The 16,207-nt window shown below is 37.2% G+C and overlaps 1 protein-coding gene across 4 annotated transcripts in view; it reads left to right on the top strand.

Moving 5' to 3' along the window:
• WDR64 (WD repeat domain 64) overlaps positions 1–16,207 on the top strand; it is a 143,016-nt gene that overhangs the window by 5,510 nt on the left and 121,299 nt on the right. Inside the window, exons 1-2 of one of the 4 annotated variants that reach the window (XM_035719396.2) lie at positions 930–1,310; positions 6,731–6,861. In XM_035719396.2, coding sequence (XP_035575289.1) covers positions 1,166–1,310; positions 6,731–6,861 — 276 coding nt within the window. In that variant the 5' untranslated portion in view covers positions 930–1,165. Of the gene's footprint in view, positions 1–929; positions 1,311–6,730; positions 6,862–16,207 lie in introns of those variants that run through there. The other 3 variants (XR_007411944.1, XM_025430514.3, XM_025430516.3) reach the window with 3 other exon arrangements.

Raw genomic sequence — 16,207 nt, forward strand, 5'->3', positions numbered from 1 at the left:
CATTAGTTTGGTTTATTTGTTACAACTAATGAATGAATATTTATACTTTGCTCTTCACTTAAAGCCCACACACAATAAATCAGATTGCATTAATTTTTACCTAATGTCTTTTTCTGTTCCTGGTCCCAACCAGGATACCACATTACATTGAGTAATCAAATCTCCTTAGTGTTCTCCTGGCTTCTCAGGCATTCCTCATTTCTCACAACCTTGATAGTTTGAGAAGTACTGGTCAGGGTTTTTTGTTTGTTTGTTTATTGAAGTATAGTTGACAAAAATGTCATATTAGTTTCAGGTGTACATCATGGTGACTGGACAATTCTATACATTACTCTGTACTCACCATAATAAGTATAGTATCATTTGTCACCACCCTACGTCATTGCAAAATTAATGACTATATTCCCTATACTGTATTCAACTAATAACGTCTTGAAGAACTTTTCTCTCACTCAAAAACTATTCCTTCCCCATCCCTGCCTCACTTTATTATTTTAATTGAAGATCAGTTCATAAAGGAAGAAGAAACTTTTTTATTCCCTACTACCTCTAAAAAACCTTTTTGAGGACAGAAATGACAAATGCTGAAATACAGACTTTCATCTTTAGGAGCTTGTGATTCAATATCCAGTACAGCTGCAGGAATGAGTGTCAACTTGACTCTCCTCATCATCTTGAGGAAGGCAAATGGTTTGAGGTGGGAGGAGATACAGGAGAGAGAAAGTAATGCCCAGTTTCCTTCCCTGGCCTTTACCAATTTTACTTCCCTCTCAGGGTGTATACACACACACACATCACTTACACAGTTTGTGGGGAAAGAAAACTCAATGCACACCTTCTGAAGGAAGGGGAGGTTACAGAGATATTATGATGCAATGAGGACCATATGAAAGACACTGGTAACATTATGAGGTCAGGATTTTTACTGAAATGCTTGCCTATATGAAATGCATTAGACTAAACCAAGGTTCCTCTCTGCTAATGGCAACTCTCCTACTGACAACTCTGACTCCTCCCCACAGTATGAGATTTTAAGAACAAAGGAATGAGAGCTGGGACAAACATTGAGACAGCAGGGAAGCACTGTGACAGCTGGAAGATTTTTCAAGTTGGCAAATTAGTGCTATTTCTTTCTATACAGAAATAGCAGATTCCCTATGTCCCCATGGATATCATGGAGGAAAAGCGCTTAAGCATTGCACTTCAGATTACCAATTTCAGGACAGCTTTGACGGAGTTTGAAATATTGGTTGAACGTGTAGCAGCCCAGAAAAGAGATGAAAGAGCAGGCCTGTTTATCCAAAAAGAAGGTAAGATCAGTAATGAAGGGCAGACCAGTTGGGTGTGTTGATTAGAACCGTGAAATGTTTCAATCCATCAAAGAGAAGCAACATAGCTTAATAGCAAAGACATCAAATGAGGGACCGGAGTTCTGACTCTGTCTCTAAATAGCTAAGTGGTTCTGGGGAAGCTTTGTTCACTTCTCTCAACCTTAATTGTCTCACAAATGTAAAATTAAAAGATTGGATTAAGTGACATCTTAGGGCTCTTCCATGGGATCTACATCTGATGGCTTGCTGTTGACCTGGGACTCTCAAAAGTACACAATAACCATTAGCAAGCCATGGAAGCCACCTTGCCATCTCTTAACAGTATTGTGAGACCATAAAGACTTTCATAAATAGGACAAAGTTTTTTTCTGACATTTTGCTTCACTGTCTGGGCCTCTCCTCATGTCTCTAGGCTGGAATGATTTTGAACATGCCATGGTAAGGGGAATGAGGTAGGCAGTGGTCTGCCAGGGATATTAACAGCAGAAATATCAACACAGAATGGAGTACACCACCAGGGTCAGGGCTCAAGCGGACAGCTTCAGGGCATTGAGGACAGCAGTGACAAATAAGGCTTACCAGCAGAATAAAAGACTAATGAAACAAAGCCTGCTGTTCTAAGAAAAAGAGCAGAGCCCATATAGCTGCAAAGAGGTCGGCAGGGCCAGCCTCTTAATGTGCCAGACTGTAGAGCCACAAATGAGTAAAATGGTTGACTTTGGATGTTCAAACACAAGCTGGTATTATTTGACTAGTGTTTAAGAATTTATAAATCATTTTTAAAAAAAGAATTTACAAATCACCTTAATATAATTTAATTGATTCTGTTGACTATTCTAATGGACAAACATTACTATCATTGCTATTACTCCCATTTTATTTGTTAAAAGATGGCAGGTACAGGTAAAATATCTGCCAGAATCACTCAACCTCTATGTGTTAGAGCTAAGACTCGGAGCTTCGAGATGTGCTTTTTAGATGAGTGTGAACTTGGCTGGGCTTTCCAAATCACCAGACAGAACTTTTCTTTTCCTCAGTCAGCCTGTTTACCTGTCTCTATAATTTATTTTCCAAACTTTTACCACCCTCTGGATCTCAGCTTCTCTCAGCCAGGCTTCCAGCATCATAAGAAAAAGCAAGACCAAAAGACAAGAATTCCCTCAAAATCCCCTTCCTCTACTTCTGAGTTTCCACAAAGCAGCACCTGTCATTTTATCCATCCATCCTCCTGTCTAAGGCTATCACATTGGTGCAACAACTTCAAAGTCTGCTTTCCATTCGCTTTGTCCTCTCAAACTAAAATATACCCAAATGTCCTGACCTTGACTTTCTCTTCCCTATAACCTACGACCATATGCCTTTCCATGCTTCTCCACTAAATCTCCCCACAGCATCACCACTTAATTTTCAATCTACTCAATCCGACTTCTCTCATCACTTTGCTGAAAATGTTCCTACTGAGGTATCCCAGCACCTAATATGGCTGCCAGATTCAATCAATTGTTTTTATTTTCGGGCTTTCTTGGCTCTTTCACTGCATTAGGAGCTCACTCCTCTGCTTCCAGAAACTGTCTCCTCTGTGTCTCTCATCACACCCCTCTCTTCTTATTTTTCCCTTTTCTCATTCTTTGTCTCTTTTATTTTTTGAGCTTTACCCGTGTTCTCTCTCAGTCGCACAGATGCCATCCACCTAGTCTCCTAAGCTGAATATCTTGCTATAATCTGTATTTCTTGGACTCTTATTCTTGGGTTATTACAACCGCCTTTTGATATAATCATCTTCTTGCCAAGGTTTTTTCCTTAAAAAGTTATTTTTAACTGTCACATTCCCGGCTTATTAACTCAGCTGTAAAGTTCACATATGTGACCTTGCCAATTGGGACTCTTCCCAGCCATGCCTCAATCTACCTTTCCAGCCTCAGCTGTTGGAACTTCCCTCCGTGAACTTTCTGTTCTAATATGAACTTTTCAGCATTCCCAAGCACCTCATACTGGTAATGACTCTAATATTGCATGTGTCGTTCTCCCAATGTAGAGTGCCTTTCCTCCCCTTTTTTGTCTCTGTAAACTTTGCTTATCTTTTAAGACCCAAATCAAATGTCATCTTGTAAAAACTTTCCCCAGATGAAGCCATCCTTAACACTGTGAATGCTCTTTCTTGCCATCTGGAAGATTTCCCTTGACCTGCTGAAATCGATGTATATGTGTCTCTTCCTGCCCACAGCACTTGAACTACAAATGCTTTGAAGGTTTTGTAACCCTAGGGCTAGCTCAGTCCAGAAGTGCTCCTTAAGTATGTACTAAGCAGGCACGCCTGAGTAGCTCAGTCAGTTAAGCATCAGGCACTTGATCTCAGCTCAGGTCTTAATCTCGGGGTCATGAATTCAAGCTGGGCATGGAGCCTACTTAAGAAAAAAAAAAAGTGTGCTAAACCAACAAGCTAATCTTGCTTTCGCTTAGACCTTGTCGTCACAAAGTCACATTGAAAAACTTCCTTTCTCTATAGTTCATATGTTATGGTAAATATATATTTTCATATATATTTTATAGATATATATGTGATGTTTATTTTATAGAATATTGTACTATAATATACTACAGCATGATGTATAGTAGCATAATGTATAGTAGACATACAAAATACTATGTATTATATAAGTGTGTGTGTGTATATATGTATATAGTATAGATTCCTTAAAAACTAATTAATGCTAAATTCCCTTCTATGACAAAGGGACTGATTTGAAAGATTGGGAGGGAGAAATTTAATCTTAACTTTATCAGACTGTAAATACTGGCATACATTCATATTCATTCATAAATACTGGAAAATAGGACCTACTCACTATCGGCAAGAAGCTAAGAACTAGAGAGAATGATTTTTTAATATATTTTTATATAAATTTAATTTGCCAACGTATAACACCCAGTGTTCATCGCATCACATACCTTCTTTAATGCCCATCACAGGTTACCCCATCCCCTCACCACCACCTCCCCTTCTGAACCCTTTGTTCATTTCCCAGAGTTAGGAGACTCTCATGGATTTTCCCATTCAGTTTCCTTCCTTTCCCTTATGGTCTCTTTTACTATTTCTTGAGAGTATGTTTTTAATGTAACAGTGTCTAGCTCAAAAATTATGTCAAGGAATTGATCCAAGAATCCATCTGTGCAGTATTGTTCTTTAATCTTCTTGTCAATGACCTGATTGAATTAAAATCACCCCAGGAAAGAAAAGTTTCATCATCCTCATCTAGCCGCATTTACAATGAGACACATTTACATAAAGATACATTATACCCACAATGGTGTGAATTTAAAGCAGATAATCTATTTGGAATTTTTAGTTTAATATGACCAGCATGAAAAAAAAACAAAAAAAAAAAAAAAAAAAAAAAAAAAAAAAAAAAAAAAAAAAAATATGACCAGCATGGATTGCTTTATTTTCCCCAACAATAATGGTTCTTCCTCAGTTGCCCCTGTTTGGGTAATAGCACCAAAATCTGCTGAGTTTTAAAACCAGAAACCTGAGTGTCATTCCAGAACAGGATTTCTCAACTTTGTTTCTACTGACATTTGGGGCTGGATGATTCTTTGTTCTGTGTATGTGAATGTGGGGTGGGGCAGGAGGTATACTGTCCATCATTGGATGGTTTTCAGCCTGGCCTCTACTAGATGCTGTAGCACTCCCATCCCCAATTTTAACAAACAAAATCGTCTGTAGACGATATTGCCAATGTCCTTGTGGGAGACAGAGGGCAAACCCCTTCTTAGATGAGAACCACCACTCTGGGTTCCTGCCTGTCCTTCACTCACCACTCCTGCCCTCAACAGTATCCAATCCATTACAATTCTTTGCCATTCCACTTCCAACTATATCTTGCCATCTCCAGGGCTACTTCTCAGTGACTATATATATCATCCAATTGAGGAAATTTTCAAGAGCAATAGGGGTTGTTATTAATAACTAAGTTGAGACAATCAGCATAAATGAGACTTTCCATGACAGTCCAAGATATGCAATCGACTGCTGCATTGCTCTGTCTGCCAAGCCTCCACTATATAAAACCCAAACTAATGCACTAGCCTTTCTGGCTTTATCGCTGTCACTATTACCTCCTCACAGTAGCCAGTTTGCCTTGAAGAAAGTTTAAGGCAGTACCTTACCAGGATGCTTACCATCATGCTTAAAGTAAAATACAAACTGCTGACTCCAGCTTGACCTTCCTTCTTGATAAATCTCACCCGAAAATGCTTTCCCTGTCCTCACTATACTCAGTACTTACTGACCTTCTCAGAACATGCCAAACTCTGTCCAGTCTTAGAGTCTTTGTGTTTGTTGGCCTCTGCCTAAAATGCTCTTGTCTAGCTTTACACATGGCTGAATCCTTTTTGCTTATCGGGTCTCAGCTTAATTTTTTTACCCATGTACTTAGAGAGGCCTCCCTGAGGTCCACTGACAGATAATCCTATCACAACACCCTATTGGTTTCCTTCCTAGTACTTAGCTCACTGTATACCTAATAATGTTTACTTTGCTACTAATGGACACACATACAGTAGAGCCTGTAGAACACACTAATCTTAAGTGTATAGCACAATAAATGTGGACATCGTAAACATACCTGTAGCTACCAGGCAGATCAAAAGATTATTCCTAGCATCCCAAGAGTCCCGTCATCTCTTCTCACCTTATACAGATAACCACTCATCTAATGTCTAGCTGTAGTAAATAGTCTTGCTTGTCACAATCAGTAAATATTCTGTTTGTTTACTTGTTGATTTTATGTTTCTCCTATTAGAGCATCAACTCCCAAGAAGAGAACCTGTTTATTTAGTTCTAAGCCCAGTGTCTAGCTCAGTTCTTACACATAACAAGTTTGCAATGCATTTTTGTGTCTAACTCCTTCTTGTCTTTAGACTCAATAGTAGCTCCCAAGTGAATCACCAAATTTGGCAAAATTGATATTCAAACATGGTGTGTGTGTGTGTGTGTGTGTGTGTGTGTGTGTGTTTTCACATGGTGTCAAAGAACGGATCAAGAATTGCTCTTTACTCCCGTCCCCCCTCCACCCTAAGATGAGTTCTAGCAGACACTCCTGATTGGTAAAACTTTTCACAATAGGAAAGAAGCAATCCACTTTCTTATCTTTGTACTCATGAACAAAACTCCTAAAATAGTTGAAACATAAGCTTTGGACCAAAGCAAAATATTTTCTTCTAAGTAATATTTTAGTCAAGGGCCGAGTTATGTTTGTAATGTAATCTTAAAATGCAGCACAATCTAGTTTTAATAGGTTGAAATGATTAAATAGATTAGAAGAGAGGAAAAGGAGCTGAGCAAACAATACAGTCCTTGGAATTTGGTAACAATGTTCTTGTACTTTGTTATGATGCAGATGCAATCGATTATGACAAGTTTTATGCGGCTGTGCAGGAGCTCTTTGGTCCAGAAGTGAAGAATCAAGATGCGAAAAGCTTTTATAGGAAGCTCTGCAACAACCCCGATGCATCTATAGACTGGTGTGAGGTAGTCACTTTTCATGTTTATCACAAGAAATCCAGGTATTATTTCTCCTTGGTCAGAATAAATAATTTAATCAAAGTGTGATTCTCACAGTGAGTATATTATACATATGAATGCCATAAAGACATGGCCACCACTCCTGAGAATAAGACAGACAGAGATTTAGCTATATTATTAGTGGGTAATTCTTAAATACTTTTAGACTGAGATGCTAAATGGAAGAACTATACATGCCATTAACAACAACCAAGTTGTTAATTGTCTTCATTGCATTATCAATGACATATTCTTTTTCAATAGTTTCAATATGTAGAAATATCATATAAAAGAAGAAAAAGACTATCATTGACCACTTCTTACATTTTCTGAGTCACTTCCTTGTCCGTGTAGCTTTGTCTCTCTTCCACCAACTTCTGTTCTTCTTGGATGAACATATAGATATGCAGTTTGATTAAGTGATCTATGGGCTATGGAAAAGGAGAAAGAAATGCCTCTGATCTTTGTTGAACTCACAGAAGACTATCTAGGTTTGTTTATAAACCAGATTCTTCCTATTCTAAAAGGATTTGAAGTAACTTACATTTTAAGAAAATGTTTATAAAAATTTCATACATGCATGCAAAGCAATTGAAGTAATAATAAAAATTATCAGGCTCTTTTTCAAAAATCAGTAGATATAGGGGCATCTAGGTGGTTCAGACAGTTAAATATCTGACTCTTGATTTTGGCGCAGGTCATGATCCTCAGGGTTGTCAGATCAAACCGTGCATCGGGCTCCTGATTAAGATTCTCTCTGCCTCTCCGCTTCTCAAAAAAAAAAAAAAAAAAAAAAAAAATTCACTAGCTATAGTAGACAAAAGGAAAAGCAAAGATTTAAAGGATTTGACTATCACTTTTGCAAAGATATGTATAGTTCTATTTATACATATGTAGATGTGATAAATAGAACTTGAACCCAAGATATAAGAAAGACCTATCTTTCTCAATTATATATAGGGCCATGACAAAACAGTGCATGTATAAAGCTAAAAAGGACATTTCAATAAATTCCAATATAATCAAATTAGAAATCAATAATAAAAGACAGCCCAAATTGCTAAGAACTGACCAAATAAAAAAAAATAATCAACTAATTTTGGGAAAAAGACTGCAAATAAAAAGCCTATTAAGCCTTTAAAGAATACATAATTCCCTCAATATATACATTTTCATACAACTTAAGAAAAACTGAAAAGCTATCCAACTCATTTCATGAAGCTGAAACTACATGAACTGAACAAAGATAAAATGTCAGGGAACTATAGGCCAATATTATTTATGACTATAGATGCTGAAATCCTAAGTAACATTTTAACAAATCAAATCCAGCAGTGCATTAAAAAAATCACTTTTGAGTAGAACTTAACCCCAGAAAGGTAAGGGCAATTTAATATTAGGAAGTCTAGTAATGTATTTCATTCAACATGTTAGAGGAGAAAAAATAATATGATAATCTTAATTAGAAGTTAGCAAACTAAAGCTCATGGACCAAACTCTACAGCCACTTGGTTTTTTTTGTTGTTGTTTTTGTTTTTTTTTTTATTTATTTATGATAGTCACAGAGAGAGAGAGAGAGAGAGAGGCAGAGACATAGGCAGAGGGAGAAGCAGGCTCCATGCACCGGGAGCCCGACGTGGGATTCGATCCCGGGTCTCCAGGATCGCGCCCCGGGCCAAAGGCAGGTGCTAAACCGCTGCGCCACCCAGGGATCCCAGCCACTTGTTTTGTGAACAAGGTTTATTGAGACACAGAACATTCACCCGTCTGTATACTGTCTGTGGCTGTGTCTCTGCTACATGTACAGAACTGAATATTGTGACAGAGACTGAATGGTCTGCAAGCTGACAATATTTACTACCTGGCCCTTTTCAGGAAAAGTTTGCTGACTCTTGATTTTAAACAAACACAGAAATAAAAAAGGTATTTGATAGAAATCAAATTCCTGTAGCCATTCTTCTTTTCAAAAAGAAAAAAAAAAATCTTAGAGTAGGAATGACGGATAATTCCCTGAACTTGGTAAAGGATTGTGTTCATTTTCTGTAGCTACTGTAAAAAATTACCACAAATTTAGCAACTTTTTCCTCAACTTTATTGACATACAACATTGTGTAAGTTTAAGGTGTACAATGTATTAATTTGTATATTCATATATGTCAAAATGGCCATCTCCATAGGATTAGCTGATGCCTCCATCATGTCACATAATTACCCTTTTATTTTTGTGGGAAGAATATTAAAGACTTACTCTGTTAGTAACTTTGAAGTATATCATGCAGCATTCTTAACTATAATTGCCATGCTGTATATCAGATCCCCGAACACATTCATCTTATAATTGGAAGTTTGGACCCTTTGAAGCACATGTCCCTTTTCCCCTGATAACCACCATTCTAGTCTGTTTTTCTGGGTTCAGCTTCTTTTGATTCTGCATATAAGTGATAGTATGCCTTTCTGTGTCTGATTTATTTCACTTAGCCTAATGCCCTCAAAATCTACCCATACTGTTGCAAATGGCAAGATTTCTTTCTCTCTAAACTTAACAACTTGAAGAAACACATTTATTATCTCACTGTTTCTATGGATCAGGATTCTGAGCACAGTTTAACTGGGTCCTCTGTTCAAGGTCTCATAATGCTGCAGTCAAGATATTCTCATTTGGAGACCTGACTTATGAAGAATCTCCTTCCAGGCTCATTTTTCATTGAGCGAATGCATTTCCTTGTTGTATGACCAAGGGACTCAGCTTCTTATTGTCTAGAAGCTGGAGACTAGAAAATGCCCTCATATCTCCCAGGCTCTCTGCAGTTCTTTGCCATATGACCCAATACATAGACAGTTCACAGCTTTGCTTTTTCAACACTGGCTGGAGAATCTCTTTCTCCACAGTCCCTGAAAACAGTCTTCTATAATGTAACATAATCATGGGAGAAATAATGCAGCACATTTGCCTTATTCATTTGGTTAGAAGTAAGTTACAGGTTCTAGACATACTCAAGGGACGAGGGTTCTGCAAAGGTGTGACTCACTGTGTGCGAAGGGAGGAGAGTTATAAGACAAAATCTGTCCAGCCTTAAAGTCTGTGTTTGTTGGCCTCCACCTAAAATGCTCTTGTCTAGCTTTACACATGGCTGAATCCTTTTTGCTTATCGGGTCTCAGCTTAATTATTTTACTCATGTATTTACAGAAGCTTCCCTGAGGTCCACTGACAGATAATCCTATCACAATGCCCTATTGGTTTCCTTCCTAGTACTTAGCTCACTGTATACCTTACTCACTATAGAGACTTTTAGAAACCTATTTAACCAAGGTCATGTTCAATGGTAAAATACTAGAAACACTCTCATTAAAGTTAAGAACAAGAAAAGGATGCCTATTATCTTCACTACTCCTCAACACTTTACTGGAAATTGTAAGTAATGCAAAGACAAAAACAAAAAGGAAGTGATATGTAATAAAGTGTAATAAAAAATGTAAAAAATAGTAACTAAAAATGCAAATTTCATTATTTGTAAATGATGTAGTTTTTTGCCAAGAATATACAAGAGAATCACATAGCAAACTATCAGAACTGAGTTCAAGAGAATTCAAAGAAGATAAATCTGTCAGATTCAATACCTTTCACAAACATAAGCAAGAACTCTCTCCTGGACGTATGCACATAAAACTATCAGGGAACAACAACAACAAAGTTTTCATTCACGAGAACAAATAACAGAAAATGCCATGAGATAAAATTATTAAGGAATGTATAAGACTATGACACTTTACTGAAGGAGTAAGAGAAGATCTGGAAAGTAATTAAGGGATTCAATTTGCAAAAATATCAACTGTGTCCCCAGTAATTGTTAATATTTATAAATTTAATAGAATTCCAATAAAACAGATCTTTGGAGTTAATGCCCCAACACACCACAAATTGAATTTTAATACATCCCATGTCAATTTAATAATTCTTTTTTTTGAGAGAGAGAGAGGTGGGAGGGGCAGAGGGAGAAAGAATTTTAAGCAGGTTCCATGCCCAGCACAGAGCCTGAGGAAGGGCTCGATCTCACAACCCTGAGGATCATGACCTGAGCTGAAATCAAGAATCAGAGCTTAAATGACTGGGCCACCCAGGTGCCCCTCAAATTAATAATTCTTATAAATATTTTAGGTTGCTTATAGAAATTGAAAAACATTCTCACAAACTTCTGGTAAGTACTAACAAGCCCTAGATACCTGTAGATTAGCATGAAGATTCTACTGTGGAGCATATTTTTAAAGCTTGTTCTTTTTTGCAAGAAATGAAAAGTAAAAGTATGATTTTCTCTTAGATATTTACTTGATTATGATGTCAAAAGTGAAAATACGAAAGCACCGTATATAAATACGCATACAATCTAAGCAGAAGTGTAAAGGGATTACCAGAGAACAGGGTTCATGTATGAAAGACAATGAATCATGATTCTCAGGTATATGTCCTTTTCTTTCTTTCTCTCCCTCTCTCCTTTCCTTCTTTTCTTTTTCTTTCTTTTTAGAGCCCGCTGTGCCCATGGAAGTGTTTTAGCAGAGCTTGCCCTATAAATATTTTAGCCTTATATTCAATGGTCAACTTTCCAATATGCCTTGGGTTTTCAGCTAGAGATTTCTGAGATTTGCAGTGTGGTTCTATAGAGTGGTGACCTGTTTTTCTGGAACTATCCTGAGTTAATGTTTGTGTTGCAAAAATTACAGTGAATGTTAGTCATCTTGTCAGAATACACTACACAGAACTTCAAAGGAACTGATGGAGCTTACCAAAAAAGTAGACCACCTGAGCAAAGGTTGGACCAGAATCTGGATATGCCCCCTCCTTCAATGGTGCAGGTAAAACCAGACAGCTGGATTAATAAAACAAAGAATGACTGAGAAATATCGAATTTATTCTTAGTGAAGGTACAACACAAAATCTCACAGAAAATGTCAAAATAGACATAAAAGGAATTCCTTCTGATTAGCAAAGATAGATTTTTGCTGACAAACAACTGAAAGATGGACAGACCACATTCCATAGAAAGAGTTCAACTTTGTTCTTTGGGAACAATTCCAGACAGTATAAGAGGACATTTGGCATTGTTCTTCAAGAGCACAAACATAAGAGAAAAGAATTTAACACAGAGTGGCTAAATATCAGAAGATCAAAGGAAATGATACAATTAGCCACCATGATCAAAAGTGTTCATTGTGAAGAAAGTGTTGTCAAATTCTTTACAAAGAGTTCTACGGATAAGTCAAATGTGCAAAATCCCCCTGTTTATTTGAGCAAAAGTATAAATAGAGGCCCATATATCAAATATATAAATATTTTTATATTTTATATATAAATTCAGCTAACTGTTAAATCAAATATGTTCTATCCTCCAATTTTGACAAATATGCCCTAATAAGGCCCTGGAAGTCCAAGTTAGAATTTAAAATCTCACACCTTGCAGTTCATACTAAAACATAGAGACAGAGGAAGAGCTAGCCCTGGAACACCTTCTTCTTTTTGTACTAATGGTCTCATCCCACATCATGGGGGACCATGCGTGCAGACAGCAGACACCCCAGCCCATGTGTCTAAACTCTTTCACCATCAACACCCTGCCTTGGACACCCCTCAATCCTAGAGGTGCACCTGGTTTGTGGTGTGTGGCTCACCCCCATGAGGATGTATCTGGATGAGAGGCTTCATGGAACTGGAGGGGAGCCTGGAGTCCTTTAGGCAGGGGATTCTGGGACCCCAGGAATCTAGAATGTGGCTTAAAAGCATGGGCATGAACTCCTGGTGGACAATGATCCCTTAACCTCCTGAACTAGAGTGGGACCATGGAAAGACCTAGAGTGGGACCCTGTAAACCTGAGCTGACCAACAGTAGACACTAGCCACAAGTGCTAGTTACACTGAAATTAAATTAGCAGTTCAACTCCTTGACTTAAACTGAACTACATTTCAAAGGTTCAATATCCAGTGAGGCTAGTGACTATCATATTGGATAGGACAGATGATAGAAGAGTCTCATTAAAAAAAAAAAAAAAGAAGATTCTCATCATTGCAGACAGTTCAACTGGACAGAGCTGCTCTACAAGCATAGGTCCCAGGGCATGGACCTAAAAGTGAGTCTGCAAGGGCAAAGGTGCTTTTTGTCTTTTTTAATTCACTGATTTAATAAAATAGAACACAAATCTATCTTTCTATATATCTGATTCAAGAAAATGGAATAAAATATATACATATATGTATTCTATTATATATATAATGTATATATCAACAAAATCCCATAACCCCCCCAAAGATGAGAAGAGTTTAAGAAATCAAATGAAAGAGAAAAATCAGTAATTTTGTAGGGATACAGAAATGGCTGTCTTTTTTCTACATTTTGTAAGTAAACAAAATGAACATTTTTTTCAAGGATCTGGGCTCAATCACACTGTGTAAATCCTTTGAATACTGTTCCATCTCATCTACTGATAACTTGAATTCTGTGTCACTAAACTTGGAGTAGCCACAATTTTGAGAATCACATATCCTCACTGTTCTCAGTTTTTTAATGAATATTTCTCACATGCTCAACTGTTCATGTGCTTGAATTTCTAACATAATATTTTTGGGTCACTAAAAATATGAAAATGCATGTATAACAAATGATTCATGTCAACATCAAATAATTTTTGATTTTCATGAAATACAGAAGTCTGTTGATATTCTATTACACCCTTGGATTCAGAAAACAAATGCCCTAAAAATGTCCCATGGCACCAACAAATGAGACGCAGCACTCTGGTAAATCCGCTTACCTGGAGTTTCACGATGTTAACTGAGAATTTGGCCTCTGTGTATTTTATAGGGTTCCCTGTTTTGAAGAGAGAGAATTATATTACAAATGTTTTCTTGCTGATAAACAGAACACTTCTTTGTCTTTGAAATAAATGGATGAAGCAATGAGTGAAGTAGATCCAGATTGTTTCATTGTGTGAGTGAGGAAATAGAGCCCTGTATCTTTCCCATCTCTACCCCCTCTTTCTCCTTCTCCTTCTCTTTCCAGTTAGAACACCATAATTATCTTACATTTATTTTTTTCAGACGTGTCCTTTCTATTTTCTCATTTAATCTCTGTAACAACCCTCCCCCCTCCCCATGTAGATTGTGGCAGACAATGTTTTACAGTAATATAGATGAAGAACATGAAACACAGAAAGGTTCATGGACTTACCGAAAGCCGTAGAGAGAATTGGTTTTGGTCCTAGAGCTGAGACTTACTCCTCTCTGCAGTATTTCCATATGACATTATTCTATCACATTACTTGGGCTTCTCATAAATTACACACAAATTTAACAGAAACACTGGTGAGCAGCCTCTGCACACTGTATGTACATGAAGAACAATGAGGTTTGAGAAAATATTGCAGGAAGCTTCTCCTTCTCTGTTCCATCACTTCCCTCACAAACTATCTGTGCCAATGCTCCTAAGAGGCATTTCTATTCCAAGCTGTATGACCTAAACTTTTCGGGCTTCAGATCCATCATCTGTGAAGTGGAGATTCAGTGCTGGGAGACTAACTTTGTTTCAGTACGGATTACCATTTTTTCAATCAGTCAGTGTTAATCTTGTCAGGTAATAAGAACTATGTTTATTCTTTTAAAGTCAGACACAAATGTACAAAATTGATTCCTTTTTTTTTAAGGCTTTTATTTATTTGAGAGAGAGCACAAGTGGGGCAAGGGGAGCAGCAGAGGGAGAGTGAGAAGCAGACTCCTCAATGAGCAGGGAGCTCCACTCCCAGGATACCAGGATCATGCCAAAGGCAGACACTCAACCGGCTGAGCCACCCAGGCAGCCCAAAACAGATTCTGAATATAAATCTTTTTGTTGTAGCAATGCCACAAAAGGTGCACTTTTTTTTCTAGGTTTCAGATGCAAATGGACTTGGAAAAATGGACGTTTATAGAATAATGAAACCTTATAACTTAACTAAAACATCACTTAGACCTGCCTTTTTAATCTATAAGGAGAAAAATTAGATGTAAAGAGATCCAAGGGAATGTAATGATATTAAATTTATAAAACTAGTCAGTGGGAATCCTGATGTAGATACAACCCACTTGCCTACAATACAATGTTACTCTATGTTTCCAGAGGCAATTCACAAACACATTTTTTTTTCTAGGAGCATACTCGAACTAATTTTAAAAAGAGGCATGCACCACCCCATGGGATGCCTTTAACTGTGTTCTCTCCATAGTGAATTTAAAGTGAATTATTATAAATCTAAAACTGTATCTGCTAACTTCAAAAATATATTTAAAATGTTCCAGGGTAGGTTAAAAAATAGGTTGAATACAGGTTTTTATTTTCTTCTTTCTGCTTTTTCTTTTCCTCAAATGTTCTACATGTTCCTTATGTAATTAGGGGAAAAAAGTGTAGTTAAATAAATGAATCACTTAAAGCATGGAGCAAGTCCTTTAAATAACATAGTTAAAAGAAAATTAATATCTAATGCACTATTGATACTAGTTACAAAGTACTCCAGGCATGTCACATGCACAATTACTTCCCTGAAATTTAAATGATTGAAAGAGAAATTTGAGATCCTTGAAGCTATAGTTCATCTTAGGAAAGATGTTTTGTGCTCTTTAAAAATATTGCTTAATTGAAACATTTCCTTTTAACATGTAAAGCTTTAGCTGTCTTTTCTGAAGGAGTTTATCTGGTTAAAGGCTCTTAAATCTCTCCTCAAGAAAGTGTAGTTTTTAGCATCCTTTGGAAATTATTTATGGTAAACATTGGAATATTGTGTTATTGTAAGTAAGAATAGTAAAAATTTGTCATTTCCATAAGAACAGATGTCCTACAGGATGGCAGGTACCTATAGATGTGACTATATATCGCATGTAGGACAGACTGCATGAACAATGCCTTGCTGTCTGGGCAGGGGGCAGAGGTGCCTGGTGGACAGCTTTGAACTAGCAAAGAAGACACACCTGAGCACTGTTTTCTGTACTGTCTCTTGTTAAATCAGGAATTGTATTTACTCAAATATTGACATCGGTTGAGTTCCAACTTGGTACTTCATGCCATCTAGGTACATTCTAATCTTCCTAATTACTAAGTAATCTAATCATGATTTCCTCATTTGATTCTGACACTAAGGCATAAGGTTGGGGTAATTATTTCTTACAGAGGGGAAAACTCAGGAGCAGAGAAATTAAGGAATGTGCCTGAGGTCATGTGACTAGTAGGTATGAAACCTGGCTTTGGACCTAAGTGCTAGTCTGAAGCACCAATATGGCTTCTCAAAGAACATCCTCTC

The sequence above is a fragment of the Canis lupus genome, chromosome 7, assembly GCF_003254725.2.
Source record: "Canis lupus dingo isolate Sandy chromosome 7, ASM325472v2, whole genome shotgun sequence".
NCBI lineage: Eukaryota > Metazoa > Chordata > Mammalia > Carnivora > Canidae > Canis > Canis lupus.